This window comes from Oncorhynchus nerka, linkage group LG13 (genome assembly GCF_034236695.1).
Source record: "Oncorhynchus nerka isolate Pitt River linkage group LG13, Oner_Uvic_2.0, whole genome shotgun sequence".
Classification (NCBI taxonomy): Eukaryota; Metazoa; Chordata; class Actinopteri; order Salmoniformes; family Salmonidae; genus Oncorhynchus; species Oncorhynchus nerka.
This window is the reverse complement of record NC_088408.1, coordinates 54140325-54155362: the sequence shown is the minus strand read 5'-3', so window position 1 is coordinate 54155362 and position 15038 is coordinate 54140325. Positions and strand designations below refer to the sequence as shown.

The window sequence follows — 15038 nt, the reverse complement described above, 5'->3', positions numbered from 1 at the left end:
GCCTAGTTAAATAAAGATTAAATACATATTAAACAGGCAAATTGTGCCTTAAAAACACATCTAAATATCATCGCCCCACTTTTCCTCAGTTTCGATCTCAACTCTCAGTATATATCCATCTCACGTAGAAAGAGCCAGGCCCATCTATACTGAACAAAAATATAAACGCAACATGTAGAGTGTTTTATGAGCTGAAATAAAAGATCCCAGAAATGTTCCATAACTCACAAAACTTATTTCTCTCAAATTTTGAGTAGAAATTTGTTTACATCATGTTAGTGAGTATTTCTCCTTTTCCTAGATAATCCATCCACTTGACAGGTGTGGCATATCAAGAAGCTGATTAAACAACATGATCATTACACAGGTGCACTTTGTGCTGGGGACAATAAAAGGCCACTAAAATGTGCAGTTTTGTCACACAACACAATACCATAGATGTCTCAAATTGAGGGAGCATGCAATTGGCATGCTGACTGCAGGAATGTCAACCAGAGCTGCTGCCAGAGAATGAAATGTTTAGTTATCTACCATAAGCCGCTTCCAACGTTGTTTTAGAGAATTTGGAAGTATGTTGAACTGGCATCACAACCACGGACCACGTGTAACCACGCAAGCCCAGGACCTCCACATCCGGCTTCTTCACCTGCGGGATAGACTGAGACCAGCCACCCGGACAGCTGAGGAAACGGGACCTTTTGTGGGGGAAACTAATTCTGATTGGCTGGGTCTGTCTCCCAGGCCCACCCATGGCTGCACACCTGCACCAGTCATGTGAAATCCATAGATTAGGGCATAATGAATTTATTTCAATTGACTGATTTCCTTATATGAACTGTAACATAGTAAAATCATTAAAATGATTGAGTTTATATTTTCGTTCAGTGTAGTTGTCAACTAGCATCTAGTTGTCAACACAGTGTCTGTCAATAGCACATCATTGATCATCCCTGACCCTCATTCACAGCTCCCTCTGAAGCTCATGTCCTCAACCCTGGCTCCTTGTTCAAAGACACAATATGACTCTACCGAGAACAAAACAGAAACAGATAAAAACACAATCAAAACCGAGAAAATGAATGGGGGGAGGGGGTTGTTGTGGGAAGTGCTTTGCAGTGGAAGCCTCTTCTTATACCCCTGGTGCGCTCCCATCTTTCCTGTTGGGATCAGAGATTAGGAAAGCGTAGAACGCTCCGCAGGCGCCTCTTGGAATGCTGAAAGTGTTGCGAATGGAGTTCAGGGCCGAGGAGAGATGTGAGAGCCCAGCAGAGTGAAGTTTGATGCCCGAGTTGAAATGGTCGCCAGGTACCTTTGCACAGGTGTTTACAGAGCAGTGGAGAGCAGGAGGATTGCATTGGCAGGGCTTGGTGGCCTGCTCCCAGCACAGAATCCCCACTGGCATCTGGCTGGCGCATGGCACAGGGATGCCAATCTGCTCCATGTTCATGGAGCCTCTTTAATAAGTGCTGTCATTCCACTAAAAACAGATTTATGACTGCAAGAGGAATCTTCGGGAAGAAAGGCAATCCATTTAACATCTTATCTCCCCTATAGAGGGGGACTAAATGTTCGCTTAAGTGTTTTTCCATTTAAATGACTGTCTACAACAGCTTACAGGCAACACTATAAATTCCCTGGCTTTTAGCGGTTCCCTTCATCCTTTTAAGTAGCGACAACAGTGACCACAAGGAGACTGGAGAGAGGGGCACAGAGAAAAAGGAAGAGAGAGCGAAGAGTGCTGCACATCAAGTACTTTTGATTCCCTATAAAATGTCCCTCTTAAGAATGCTTACTTCTCTAAGCCAATTTAATGCGCAATCTCAATCGATTCAAGCCCCTGAAAAAACTTTTTCAAATACCCTGTACCTCGAGCTGTTAAGTCTCTGCAGGACATCAAATAGCCTCTCCTTCTGGCAACACATTCGCTCTACTATTTTTCTTTCTCCCTCTCTCTCTCAGTGCTGGAAATCCTTAAAATACTATCTGAAGACGTGAGAGGCTTCACACGGCATCTATTCATTCTGTTGAGTCATTCAACTGCCTTGCTCATGCATTTGCTATCGACACTTGAAGAGCGTATTTTCAAACTCAATTCTTCCTCTCTTCATTGGTTCACCTATGAACATGCACTTCACCTAGGAACATGCACTTCTGGCTGCATGACGCGTGGGTGCTTGGCCCAACAACTTTTCCAGGACTTTGAGAAGTCTTTGCTTCAGAGCCTTGGTTCTTTTGGAGTGGGTGGACAGGACTGATGACCAAAACAGAGCGGACATAGGAAAGTCTCTGGTGGTGGTATGGGGCTGAACAGAGAGAGTACAGTGCTTGATCTGCCTCTCCCTGTCAGCGAATTAGCTCCAATGGAGAGAGGGAGAACGTGCTCCAAAAAAACAAGACGTCCTCCTGAAGTCACACCAGCCTTCGAAATAGCTGACCCACTTGTAGACACACTTTAGATAACTGCCTGTCCTCGATGTTGTAACCGATAAAGGTTTGCAGTATATACGCGCGGGAGCCTGAAGATGGCAACTCTTCTGCTGCTGCTACTACTGCTGCGTAAAATAACCTGTAAAACCTTGGGAGGTAAAGAACGTGGTGATGTGGAACGCTACAGTACATGAGACGATACACACGTATCTTCATGACACACCACTTCTCAACTCCATTACCCAAAGCAAAGAGAGGGAAAACTTCAGAAAAGCAGTCCTTAAGACTTACGCAATAACATAATATATGCAAGCTTTCTTCATCGGCACAAATCTCCAATTCACCCGTGTTCCTTTCAGCGATGACACTCAAGGCCAAGTATAATGGGGTGCTGACACATTTGTGTTGCATTAGGCCCTGAACCAGTGGAGGCAATTACAGGGGGCCATTTGAATGTACATTATGGAAGCACATTAGTAAGAACAGCAAACAAAGACTAGAGACATTTAATGAGAAAAATATATACACGAGCCTATCTTTGTATGGGCAGAGGAATGCATCGCCCACTAAAACCCATGTCGGAGTGATAGAAAATGAATGATTGCGATGATGAACCCCACTCTGTGCTTTTTCCACTGCTTAGCTGTAGGCAAACATTGTGTGATGCCAGCCATATAAATGAGCGATAACTGAACCCCTCCACCAAGACTAGCCCATTACAGGCTTAACTAAATGATTAAGTGAACATTTCGGTCCATATGTGCTTCGCCACACTGTACAGACAAACCTTTTTTGTACGAGTAACTCTGAAATGTAACCTAATCGTTAGGCACATGAAATGAAAGAACACAGGAGCACACATAGCCACGGACATTTAGTCAGTCACATCGTGTCGTTTCCAGATGTGTTCTGGAAATTTTACAAAAAGTAAGCCATACTTAATATCGTGAGGAAAATGTGAACACAACATGGGCTATCTATGTCTGTTGATGTGCACTGTGTGTGTAAAGGAGTATGTAGCTTAGTTAAGAACCATATCCATTGTCATTGTGTGCATGCGCAGTGGGGGAATGTTTCCAGAGACAACAAGAGAGACGCAAACTCACTATGCTTTTTTTGTTGCCATTATAGAGATGCTTCATTTTAGTCAGTCATCTGTCAAGTCCCGTGTTCCCAAGCGGTCCCAACACCCTCGGCCAGGCAAGCTGAACAGAACACTGGGCCGGACCCAGAGCTCTCAAAGAATAGACAGCACTTTACAATGGCAATGAGATAACACCGAGGCTGCTGAATGTCTAAGACATCTCCAAAAGGAAAGATCTAAATGAAGGGCCATAATTCCATTTGGAGAAAAAAAAAGACAGATGCTAAAACGACAGGGGCGCCTCAACAATTCCATTTGGATCTCTGTTCGAGCAGAGTGATCTGTGGACTCACCTCTGATCCAGGAGGGTCAGTCTGCGTAGTTCGGTCAGGTTTTTGGCAGGTGGGCTTCAGGGCAGCTTTGGCACACTCCTGCACGCAGAACACACAGACCAACGTCAGAGACGGTCACTCATACTGCGGCCCGGAGTTCTTCCTGGTCAGGTCATGCGGTCAGGAACAACTCCCAGCCTACATTACGTCATAGTTAGGGCCAGGAGTTTTGTCCTGACCGTGTGGCTTGACTATGAAAAATCCCAGGACCAAGTAGTATTATTAGTACCTTTTTAATGCACGCGGTTTAAGAACACCACATGCCAAAAAAAGCACCACAGAAAATATTACATTCCAGCTGACAAAAACCCCCTAAAATCACTGGGGCAGGAAAGTTGAAAGACATGCAGGGAGGATTTCGTCAGCAAATATTGAACCACGTTACCTCGAAAAGTGCACCAAAAAAAGAAATAATATCAACTGACAGGGGAGTGCTGGCCAATGTGCTGCAAGGTCTTACTCGGGCAAAATGAACGCTTCTCAGCGGGTTTGGCTAAGAGCTGCCGTTTCCTTGAAAATTACAGCCCTGTTTTGGGGGGGGGGGGCTGCTTACGATTCCGCTGCAATGCTGCTGGTGAGTGTTACGTTCTGTTAATATCAATTCTACCAATTAGGGTTCAGAAATCTGAGGCATATGTCATGAATTTAAGTGAGGTATGCTGTCGCAGCAGACATGGCTGGTGTGTGCAGCATGCAATCTGCCGGAGAGTGAGTATCGTCACACCAACAGCGCCAGATTTCAAACAGTACGGGGGCTTCCAACATCCCTCGTCTTTGGCTGAGATCCTCAAATCACGAGGAACCTGATTGATTGGGCCATCCTTATCTGAGCTGGGCCAACAACACATTGAACAGTCTGTGTTTTCCTATGGACCATATGGTAGTCTGAGGAGAAGGAGAGAGGAGCAATCGGTACCTAGAACCAGAATGTGCAAATACACAGATGTCAAACGGGAACCGACTCTATGGAGCATACTGGCGGCACCAGGCATGTGACATAGAAGAGACGATGTATGAAGCCTCGGGAGCAAAGTATCAAATTATATTCTCTCTCAGTGCAATATATCAACTTGACAACGGCGCTACAAACCCTCCCAAAATACTTGACATTCCAGTCTTGCATTTAAAGTATTTGGGGTTTTGATCTGATTCCAACATTCCAAACATGATTTATTTGTTTAGCTTTCTAAATTTGGTCAAAGCAGATTAAAATTAGCATTCAACAACACTGTACTTTTCCCTTCATATTTGTCTTTAATTTATATTAACGACAGGGAGAGGAGAGAGCAATGCTGCATGTGATAGGCTGGAGAAAGTCATAAACAAGGAAACAAAATGGGTGGGGGGGGGGTACTACTATTAGAAGAGTCTCCTCAGTGCCCTCTGCTGTTGTCATGGACTCCCCCACTTCACTCGCTTGTCGTCATCATCATCATCATCCTCCACACTAGTGGTGAGTAGCTAATATTTTTTTGTTCTCCCTGTATCTAGCTCCTAACCATGTATTATCCACAGTCTGTGTGTTTGTCTCTCAGAGCAGCCAGTCCAGGACACTCAGAGGAACTCCTACAAGCAGAGATGCTGTCTGTGCGCACCGTGCTGAGGTGTTCGATACCCAAAAGCAACCAAGTTGTTTCTGTTTTGCACAGGCAACTTTTAAAAGACAGCACTTCTTGCATCCCGTATCCCATTTTGTATTTAATTGTACTCTATTGTATCGAAGTGATCTGAATTTCTAATGGAAGATGACACACAAATTCAAATGTTCAGACCGTCTTCTCAAACATTGTGGTAGTGCTACGGTACGTCTCTCACCAGTTCAGCCTGCAGTCGGAAGATCAGCTCATCCTTCTCCCTCAGCTGCAGCAGCAGAGCCTCTTCCCTCCCCGGCTCCTGGAAAGGAGTACAGACCAAGTCACACACAGTACTTCAGAAAGGGAATAAGTTAGGGGAGGTGAACACTGAGCGTTGAGCCACCACAGCACTACCCTAGAGTTAGTGATGGCTAGAATGTGGATTGAGAACACAGACCACTGTATTATGTTACAAGTGAACAGGGAGGCGGAGAGAGGACTGAAAAGTGTGTGGACAGTACATGCAAGGACTCCTCTGGTAAACTTAAGGCGAACTATGACCGCAGCGATTATAGATAGGAGAGGATGGAGCAGGCCCTAGGCAGGAGAGACCATGGCAGCAATGAGGAACCATACACCCACTCACACAACCAAGATGGCCCACTTCGAAACGTACTGGTCGAGAGAGAGCGAGCAAGAGCGAGTGAGAGTGAAACAAAAGTCCACCAACACGGAGCAAAGATAATGGCGTATGGCACGGCTGCAGACAAACTAGAACAATGTGGCTGTGAGTTACATAAGGCAAGTTGAGGCCATTCAATCTCTTGCCCAGAACCCCCGGCAGATACTTTGTGCAAAGGTCCTCGACCCTTGCTGCACTTTCTCAGACGGCCATGTTGTTTCTGAAATCTGTACCGATTGCTCAATGTGCACTTTGGATGAGTTGCCCTTACTGATGTTCTGCTATAATGAGAGCCCTGGCAGATCCCTTCAAAAGAAAGGTAAGCTCAAGGCAGTGGATGGGCAACAACATTATCAGACCATTAGTCTGTCACCAAACTATCATACCATGTGTTCTAAGTAACCCCATGTTGCAAACTTGAATTGGCTTTAGTGCTTTCTGCTACTTTATGCCTGTTATTTATTTTCTTTGGGTTTCTCACACAACCTCAAACGTCTCTGTCTGTCACTGTTTGCTGGCCCACTGTTACTGTGATATCCTCCTTAACAGTTTGTTTCTTTCTGAAATATACCTTGCTATGACATATTCAAACTAAATGTCAATATTATTAGCCAGATAATGCCATGAAAGCCTGTGTTTTTGTCCCCCTTCGGTGGGGTCACATCCCGGGGAGGTCACAGAGTAAACAAGGAAATGAAACATCCTCTAAACCTTCGCCTGAGGGGAATCTTTAATTCTGTCTCCATTAGAGAAGTTCAATGAGAGGCACTTTATCTCCACATTACCATAGCTAGGACCTCTGGGGGGTGGGTGAGAGAGGGTCCCAGTCCCAGACTCGCAGGGGAGCACAGCAGCACCCTACCCTCCGTCACCCCTATGAATAAACAGAACAATAAGTATGCAGCATCTCTCCGTCCTCACAATTATCCTGACCACCCAAGGTTAACAGAGTTGGGCACAACTGTATCAGGGTTGGGCTCAATTCCAATTAGAAATATTTTCATCAGCGATCCATTGAGGAAAATTGTAATTTGACTGAATTAAACAAGAATTGACCTAACCATGGTCTGTTTAGTGACCCTATTCTTTTTCTCATGGAGGGTTGAATGTTTACAGCACATGTGGCCAGGCCATGACAAGAAATAGCAGTTGGCATACACACACACACACCTTAGGAGCATCTCAAGGAGACAGGCAGGCTGCCAAAGTTTTCTAAAAGTTCAGGTTTATCTGCAGACTCATCTGGCCTCTGGACAGACTGTCAGAAAGGGCTGCCTGTCCTGCCACCTGTTTGTACAGAGACAACATAAAAGTGTAGTGTTTGGGGAAAAGGTTATTCGGAAACACATCAGGCAATTGATGAGCTTGGCATTTCAATGAGATCGCCTCCACCCGAGGAGGAGCAGTGAAAAAAAGCTGTGCTCTCCACGGGAGCCGCTTTCCGAGGGCGCTAATTATAAAAAGGCAGGGATAACAAATGTTCCCTAAAGGAAGTTTTTGCTCAAAGTAGGACAAGGAGTGACACGGTTTCATCTCAGGTGGGTTGCGGGGCTTTATTTTTAAACTCAGATTTTTCTGGAACGTCAGGACGAGACCCATCCGTCTCCCCTGTCATCCAACACAACGTCAGATGCATGGGCTCCTATTCTCAGCTCCCTCCCCCTCCCTCTCCATGCGAAGAGAAGGTAGGAATGGACCAGAGCGTCACACAGCGCTCTGCCTGTGCAGTGTTGCTGCTCTTGCTGGTGCCATAGTTCCATGTAGGTCAGTAAGGAGGACACACACACAGAGATAGACACACACACACAGACCTATTTTCCACTCCTGTGCTCTCCGCCCCAAAAGCGCAACAAAAACTCTGCCGCCCGCCACCAAACTAAATCCCCTTTCCTCAGAAACCCTGACAAAAGCCCATTTGATAAACCTCCCCTGCCACCCCAAGACTTTCCCAAAGGGATTAATGAGATCATCTCATTGAGATCAAATTCCACTGATGCTATGGCTGAGAAAGACTCAGCCCCGTCAAATTTCTGTGGCACTTTAGAAGGACTGGAAAATGTTCCTGGGCATGCCGAGAGAAAGCAGGCATGAAAGAAGATCTAACTCACAAACAAATCCCCTTTTAAAGAACTCTGCAGGTGGTAGAATACACTTCTAAATGTGTTGAGGCTCGAAAAAGCACTAATGGTACATTATACAGCATGGCATAGATAGGTACCAGTCGTGGTTGAGCCTTGCAAAAGTGAGTTGTTAGCTGTAAAAACAGTTACCTTTAGGGGCAGAGTCTTCTCACTACAGGGGCTGATGGGGAGAGAATGAAGGCTGCCTGCAGGACTTGTGTCAGTGCTCTGAGGAGGGAGAGAGGTGGTGAGACGTAGATAGAAACTGAAGAAGAAAAAAACATCAATAACATGAACACAAAAATTCACAATTTCGAAATGTTATCATATTATTGAGGTGAGAGGATAAAATATGTCACCAGAGATAGGAACGCGACTAAATATACAGCAATGGGTAGCTGAAACATGAGCTCTGAAAATAACTTGTCATTTTGCTGCCTTCTTGCCATTTACAGTGACATCAAGACGATTGTACAGTGACTATTCTGTCGTCACTATTCTATTCTGTCGTAGGTTGAGTTGTACACTTACCTATTAACATACCTCCATACATAGAATGTCCAAACTGGGTAATAATCTTCATAATTTTATGCGTTTGGATGCCCCCTTTCAGAGAAGCAGTCCTATGTACACTTAAAGGTGCAATGTAGTCAGACTAGTCCGGCCCGATTGTGTCAACTTTCATCAATGTGTATCCCACATGCAGGTTTAAGGTCAACATTTTTCTACAGGCTTGCGTGGAAATGTCTGAACAATTAAATAAAGTTCAATTTCGGCATGGCACTGCCTGAAAGCATTCATAGTAATGGCTTTTCTCCTTATTTGAGGTGCCAGAGCTCAGTGACCAGAGATGATATATTAATAACATGGCCCTCAGCCCACTTCGATAGAGTATTTAATCATCATTCAAATTAGGAAATGTAATGCTTCAAATAACTAAAGGCTTTTTACCCCCCTTTAAACTTGGCTTTCATAGGTACTAGGAGCCTCTGAAAAGCACGCGGTGCAATAAGACTCTTTTGGCTGAGCAGAGATGCCCCGCGCCGCTGTGTTTCATCCAATATTAGAGCGTTTTATTCTGGATGTGGAGAGGAAGAAACACCACAGAGGGGGAGCGGAGAAGAACCACCGCCAGGTCTCAATATCACGAGGTCAAGCAAATAAAACGCAAAGCAAATAAACAAGTCATTCTTATTCTTGTTACTGAGCGGTTTACATACGGTGATGGAAGGCAGCACATTTGCAAGTTAATGAGAGTACGGAGTCAGCAGAGAGGGCAAACAATTTCCTCTTTAATATTCAAGTTCTTCTGTTGTGTGCTCCTCTCTGGCCCTTCTCCTGTACAGCCTCTAATTGTTCATGTAGACTTATTTTATCTGGCCAATGGGTCTTTTGGAGACAACGCAAAAAGATGAACAATTAACAGAGAGAATCAGACAATGCATCATTCGACTCGCATTGTGATCTTTGTGTTGGCTTGGATCTCAGGTTAAACACAGCAGCAGGCAGGTGCTACTAGGGGGAGATGACCTTCAAAGCAACATAGGATGTTGTGAATTCCAGCTTGGCCAGCAGTGCCTAATGTCTTGTCACCAAGGAATAGAATCATGCTGCTACTGTTAGAGGCATTGCTTTTCTACCAGAGCAGCCACGCTTGGTACTGTAGGACTGGTTCTGGTCCACGGTTATTGTAGAATGGATTCCAAGAATTAAATGTTAACCAAACACCATGGAGTCTGCTGTGTGATTTCTCAGTTAATTAGCCATTACACAAATAGCTAATCACATTTATAATAGTGGGATGTAATTTGATTGCGTTTCCCTAGCCACTCCAGATACTATCCATTCCCAGAATTAAAACCCCCATTAAATACACAAAGGCATTTAGAAAGCTGCGGAGGGCACGGCGTCGGGCTGAGGCTTTAACAAGCTCCAGGCTTCACTGTGTGACAACGCCAAAAGCACACAGCTATTTAAATGAACAAATGGAAATTACTTCCAGCACTTGTTTTTGAGGTTGAAATATATCATGTTCAGAGCTGATAGAGCAGAATACTGGTAGAAACTGGCTGCTATTGGGACTGCTGTGCTGCTGGGGCATCCACCATTCTGATGTAGGCTACATCATGTGTTGCTATCAAATGGATGATTGGAGTTACCAATGCCATTATCTAGGACCTTTGTAATCCATGGGTATTACAGTTTCTATTGACTACTATGTGGTTATGAATTAACTTGCAGGGGGAGGAGCCATGTTTACCCCATTCCTCCCCCGCTTGCTTGCTTACTGTGGAGAGTGTAAATTCAAATCTGGACCTCAAAGCCAGTTCCACTGCTGATTTTCATTCTTCCCCTCTAATCAAAGACGGATTTAAACCTGGCTAGGAAAGCAACTAATTATCAGGTAGAACAGCAAACCAGTAGTACCCTGGACATCCAGGCTCTGATTTGAATACCCCTGGTGTAAGGTGTGACAGGTGGTACCTCCTGCAGGGTCCTCCGGAGGCGCAGCAACAGGGTCTTGACGGAAGTGCAGTCCTGCTGCATCAGCCTGAGTGGTAGTGCCTCCAGCCCCGGGGCCTCGTCCTCCCGGCCCAGGCACCAGTCAGCCGGCAGCAGGGTGGTCGGCCGGCAAGGCTCCCTGGAACACAAGCACAGAGTCACCTTCACGCCCACAAATCGGAAACAAACATGTACAGAAGGGGGGGGCATATTCACAGATAGCTCCTAACTTAAAATACTACAGTTGCAAAGGAGAATAAATGTGCCAAAGTCCTATTTATTCACTATTATAAACTGGGTGGTTTGAGTCCATTGGCTGAAAGCCATTGTATATCAAACCGGATACCCCGGGTATGACCCCAAAAAATATATATATATATATACACACACACACACACACACACACACACTTTTTAGTCTTCTAATTATATTGATAACCAGTTTATAATAGGAATAATGGCTGTATCCAGGCAGTCCGTGTTGCGTCGTGCATAAGAACAGCCCTGAGCCGTGGTATACTGGCCATTTACCACAACTCCTTTTTGCTTAAATACACAATTCAAATCATTGAAAATAAAGTAGTATGTCCTACACTGTTTGTTCTCACCTAAAGAGTTCCTTTACAACATCCTTTACAAATAGGCCTACAGCATCTTAAATGTATTGTGGGCTGAAGATAACATTTTAAAAGACAGAAGGCACTTTCTTTAATGACACGTTCTATAAACGTGTCATTCTCTAAACGTGTCTAGTTCAAACAGAATCTAGACTCATATGGACTGGTTGAGATTTTGCCAGTTGTGTTCAGAGTTTAAAACACCGGAACCTGTTCACACAGAAAATCAAAAACAGTTGAGTTGAGTCTAGATTTTCTCTGATGGCCTGTGTGAACTCCGCTTAAAAGAGTTGCTTCGTCTGATGATAAAACCCCCCTCATCATGCAGCCAAAGAGGTCCAGGTGTCACTTCAGAGTTGCTCCAAATAGGCAGCCGAGAAAATGAACCATGTCCGCAAATATCAATTGGATCCACTTCCTTGTTTGAGATAACACTTCATTCCCAGGAGTACAGGAGCCGTGATGAATTATTTCATATGAGCGATTACCATCGCAGATATTAGGTGTAAAAAGGAATCTAAGTGTTCCTCGTAAAACATGCTCAACTGTGTTCGAGACATCGCATTAAAGTTCCACCTGACCAGAGTTTGAGCAATGACAGATGAATGGTGTCCAGATAACTTTATCAACAGATGAAGCCTCCATTTCACTTCCTTACCCTCCTCTGCAAAATGGAGATGTGTAGATTGGGATGTTTTAATTGCAAACAAAATTGACTGCGGCTCCAGTTGATTTTCTTCCTACGCAGGCCATTGTATGGAAGAAGACCATGAGTGAGTTGGATATCTGAGCGATACAGAACATACTGTCATTGAAAGGAAGGCTTGAGTCCTTAGAGTATGGCATAAATTCTGTTTGCCATCGACATCTAATAAAATATGCCTTGATCAATTAATCTGAAGTTGAATAATAAATAACATCAGCTTTACACTGACATTTATTTTTCATACTGTTGACATTTTACACTACTGTGTTGTGCGACTGCAAGACTGCTTCATGACATTTTCAAAAGTTGAGTACAAAAATATCAAAGCGTCTTCTAAAAATGTTAAGGACAACAAAGAGAGCTATAGCGGGCTGCAAGCAACAACAAACAAATCAGGAGGCTCTAGCTTATTATAAACAGTATCCATAAGGGGCGGCATCGTAGCCTAGTGGTTAGAGCGTTGGACTAGTAACCGGAAGGTTGCGAGTTCAAACCCCCGAGCTGACAAGGTACAAATCTGTCGTTCTGCCCCTGAACAGGCAGTTAACCCACTGTTCCCAGGCCGTCATTGAAAATAAGAATGTGTTCTTAACTGACTTGCCTGGTTAAATAAAGGTTAAAAAAAAAAACAATAAAAAAAAAAAAACACCTAGACCGACCGGGGGACTTTTAGCACTGACATTGAGATGCCTTCGCTTCACCAATGCTTTATTGGCACAAAAGACCATCCAAGACGAGTGTTTTGTTGGGAAAACTAGTAGCAAAAACATAATCATAATACTCTCGTTTGCAAGTAGCAACAATTAATACATAGTCAAGCGTTCAAATGTTCCCCTGAAGCACTTGCATTGACATGTGTTCTAAAGGTAGTGATGAGAGAGAGTGGGTCTACACAGAGCACCTGACTAAAGACATGATCCATCACACAGGCGTCCTCTGATTTCCTGCCTGTAGACCAATCTGACCAGATGGACACTCTCCCTCCCAAAACAAACACAGAAACTATAGATTTCAGAAAGGCGGAGAAGTCAAGATGAAAGTCTTCTTTTAACAGATTAACATTGAGCATAAATTGCTCAAGGGGATGCGGAGGTGGGTCTGAAATATTTCAGTCATCAATGCTTACTCTACATGATGCCACAGATGAATTGGTTTGCTCTACTGAGGTGAGTGTGCAGTGGCTGATTCTATGTGTGTTGGAGCCATGGAGGACTCACATCTCAGCACTGATGTTGGGTGATTAGGCCTGGCTCGCAGTCTGCGTTCCAATTCATCCCAAAGGTGGAGATGGAGTTGAGGTCAGGCTCTGGGCAGGCCAGTCAAGTTCTTCCACACCGATCACGATATACCATTTCTGTATGAACCTCCCTTTGTGCACGGGGGCATTGTCATGCTAAAACAGGAAAGGGCTTTCCCCAAACTGTTGCCACAAAGTTGGAAGTGCAGAATCATCTAGAATGTCATTGTATGCTGTAGCGTTAATATTTCCCTTCAATGGAACTAAGGGGCCTAGCCCAAACCATGAATAACAGCCCCAGACCATTATTCCTTCTCCACCAAACTTTACAGTTGGCACTATGCATTTGAGCAGATAGCGTTCTCCTGGCATCTACCAAACCCAGATTTGTCTGTCCGAGAACGCATTTACACTGCTCCAGAGTCAAATGGTGCCGAGCTTTACAACACTCCAGCTGACGCTGGGCATTGCGATCAGGCTTGTGTGGCTGCCCGGCCATGGAAACCCATTTTCACGAAGCTCCCAACGAACAGTTATTGTGCTGGCATTGCTTCCAGAGGCAGTTTGGAACTTGGTAGTGAGTGTTACAACGATTTTTACTCCAGAATTCGGAGGTCCCGTTCTGTGTGCTTGTGTGGCCTACCACCTTGCGGTTGAGCCGTTGTTGCTCCTAAACGTTTCCACTTCATAATAACAGCACTTACAGTTGACCGGGGCAGCTCTAGCAGGGCAGAAATTTAAAAAACTGACTTGTTGGAAAGGTGGCATCTTCTGACAGTGCCACGTTGAAAGTCACTGAGCTCTTCAGTAAGGCCATTCTACTACCAATGTTTGTTTATGGAGATTGCATGGCTGTGTGCTCAATTTAATACACCTGTCAGCAACGGATGTGGCTGAAATAGCCAAATCCACTAATTTGAAGGGGTGTCCACATACACTATATATACAAAAGTATGTATGCGGCTGCAGACAGTCTACTCAGCAAGATGATGAATAACCTACAGGAGGGGTGATTTCTCTCCTTAGGACGATCAATCTTGTCACTTCGTCAAGGCTGTGGATTAGGGCTGATAGCCAGTGTCCTCTGGTCTGTCTCTGGGTGCTTGTACTCTACTCAGTACTGTAGGCCTGTAGTGGATGAACAGAGCAGGCATAGAGCAGGCCAAGCCAGGCACCTGCAGACACTAGGACTACTACAGGATGTGACTGGCTGTCAACTTACCAACGCTACAATACAAAGCTTTCTTTGCAGAAACATTCAACGTGATCCATTTCACTATTCTGAAAAATCCAATTAACTTCATGAGTTTAAATATTTTGGACTGAACTCCCGCAGAAAATGATTTATTGTGCTCAGAGCAACACGTTTCTCTCTTTGTAAATGCTTTCCATTTCCAGAGAAGGCCAACTGACAAATAATTACATGTAGTCAAATGAATTATGGCTGCCTAAAAAGCATTAGCTGGGACTGCAATAAATATGAATAAATCCTTGTCACTCACCAGGCTGCATTGTCCTCACAACACAGAGTCAATTAACATTGAGACTGTCGACCAAAGGCAGTGTCCTGGGCTGCTTTTCAGAGGTAGCTTTCATCTCTCAACATAAGCATTCTGTACCAACACTACGGTGATTGTATTGCCTATTCTCCCAGCCAGAGACACAGCAGGCCACATAATTCAATGCTCCACAGGATTG

At 44.5% G+C, this 15038-nt stretch overlaps 1 protein-coding gene across 5 annotated transcripts in view; it reads right to left on the bottom strand.

Moving 5' to 3' along the window:
* Positions 1-15038, bottom strand: part of LOC115139703 (serine-rich coiled-coil domain-containing protein 1-like) — a 114286-nt gene that overhangs the window by 70342 nt on the left and 28906 nt on the right. For all 5 annotated transcript variants that reach the window (XM_029677380.2, XM_029677381.2, XM_029677383.2 and 2 more), the window contains 4 exons: positions 10764-10920; positions 8430-8507; positions 5719-5796; positions 3865-3942 (listed from right to left, as the gene is read on the bottom strand). In XM_029677380.2, the coding sequence (XP_029533240.2) occupies positions 3865-3942; positions 5719-5796; positions 8430-8507; positions 10764-10920 (391 nt within the window). The remainder of the gene's footprint in view (positions 1-3864; positions 3943-5718; positions 5797-8429; positions 8508-10763; positions 10921-15038) is intronic.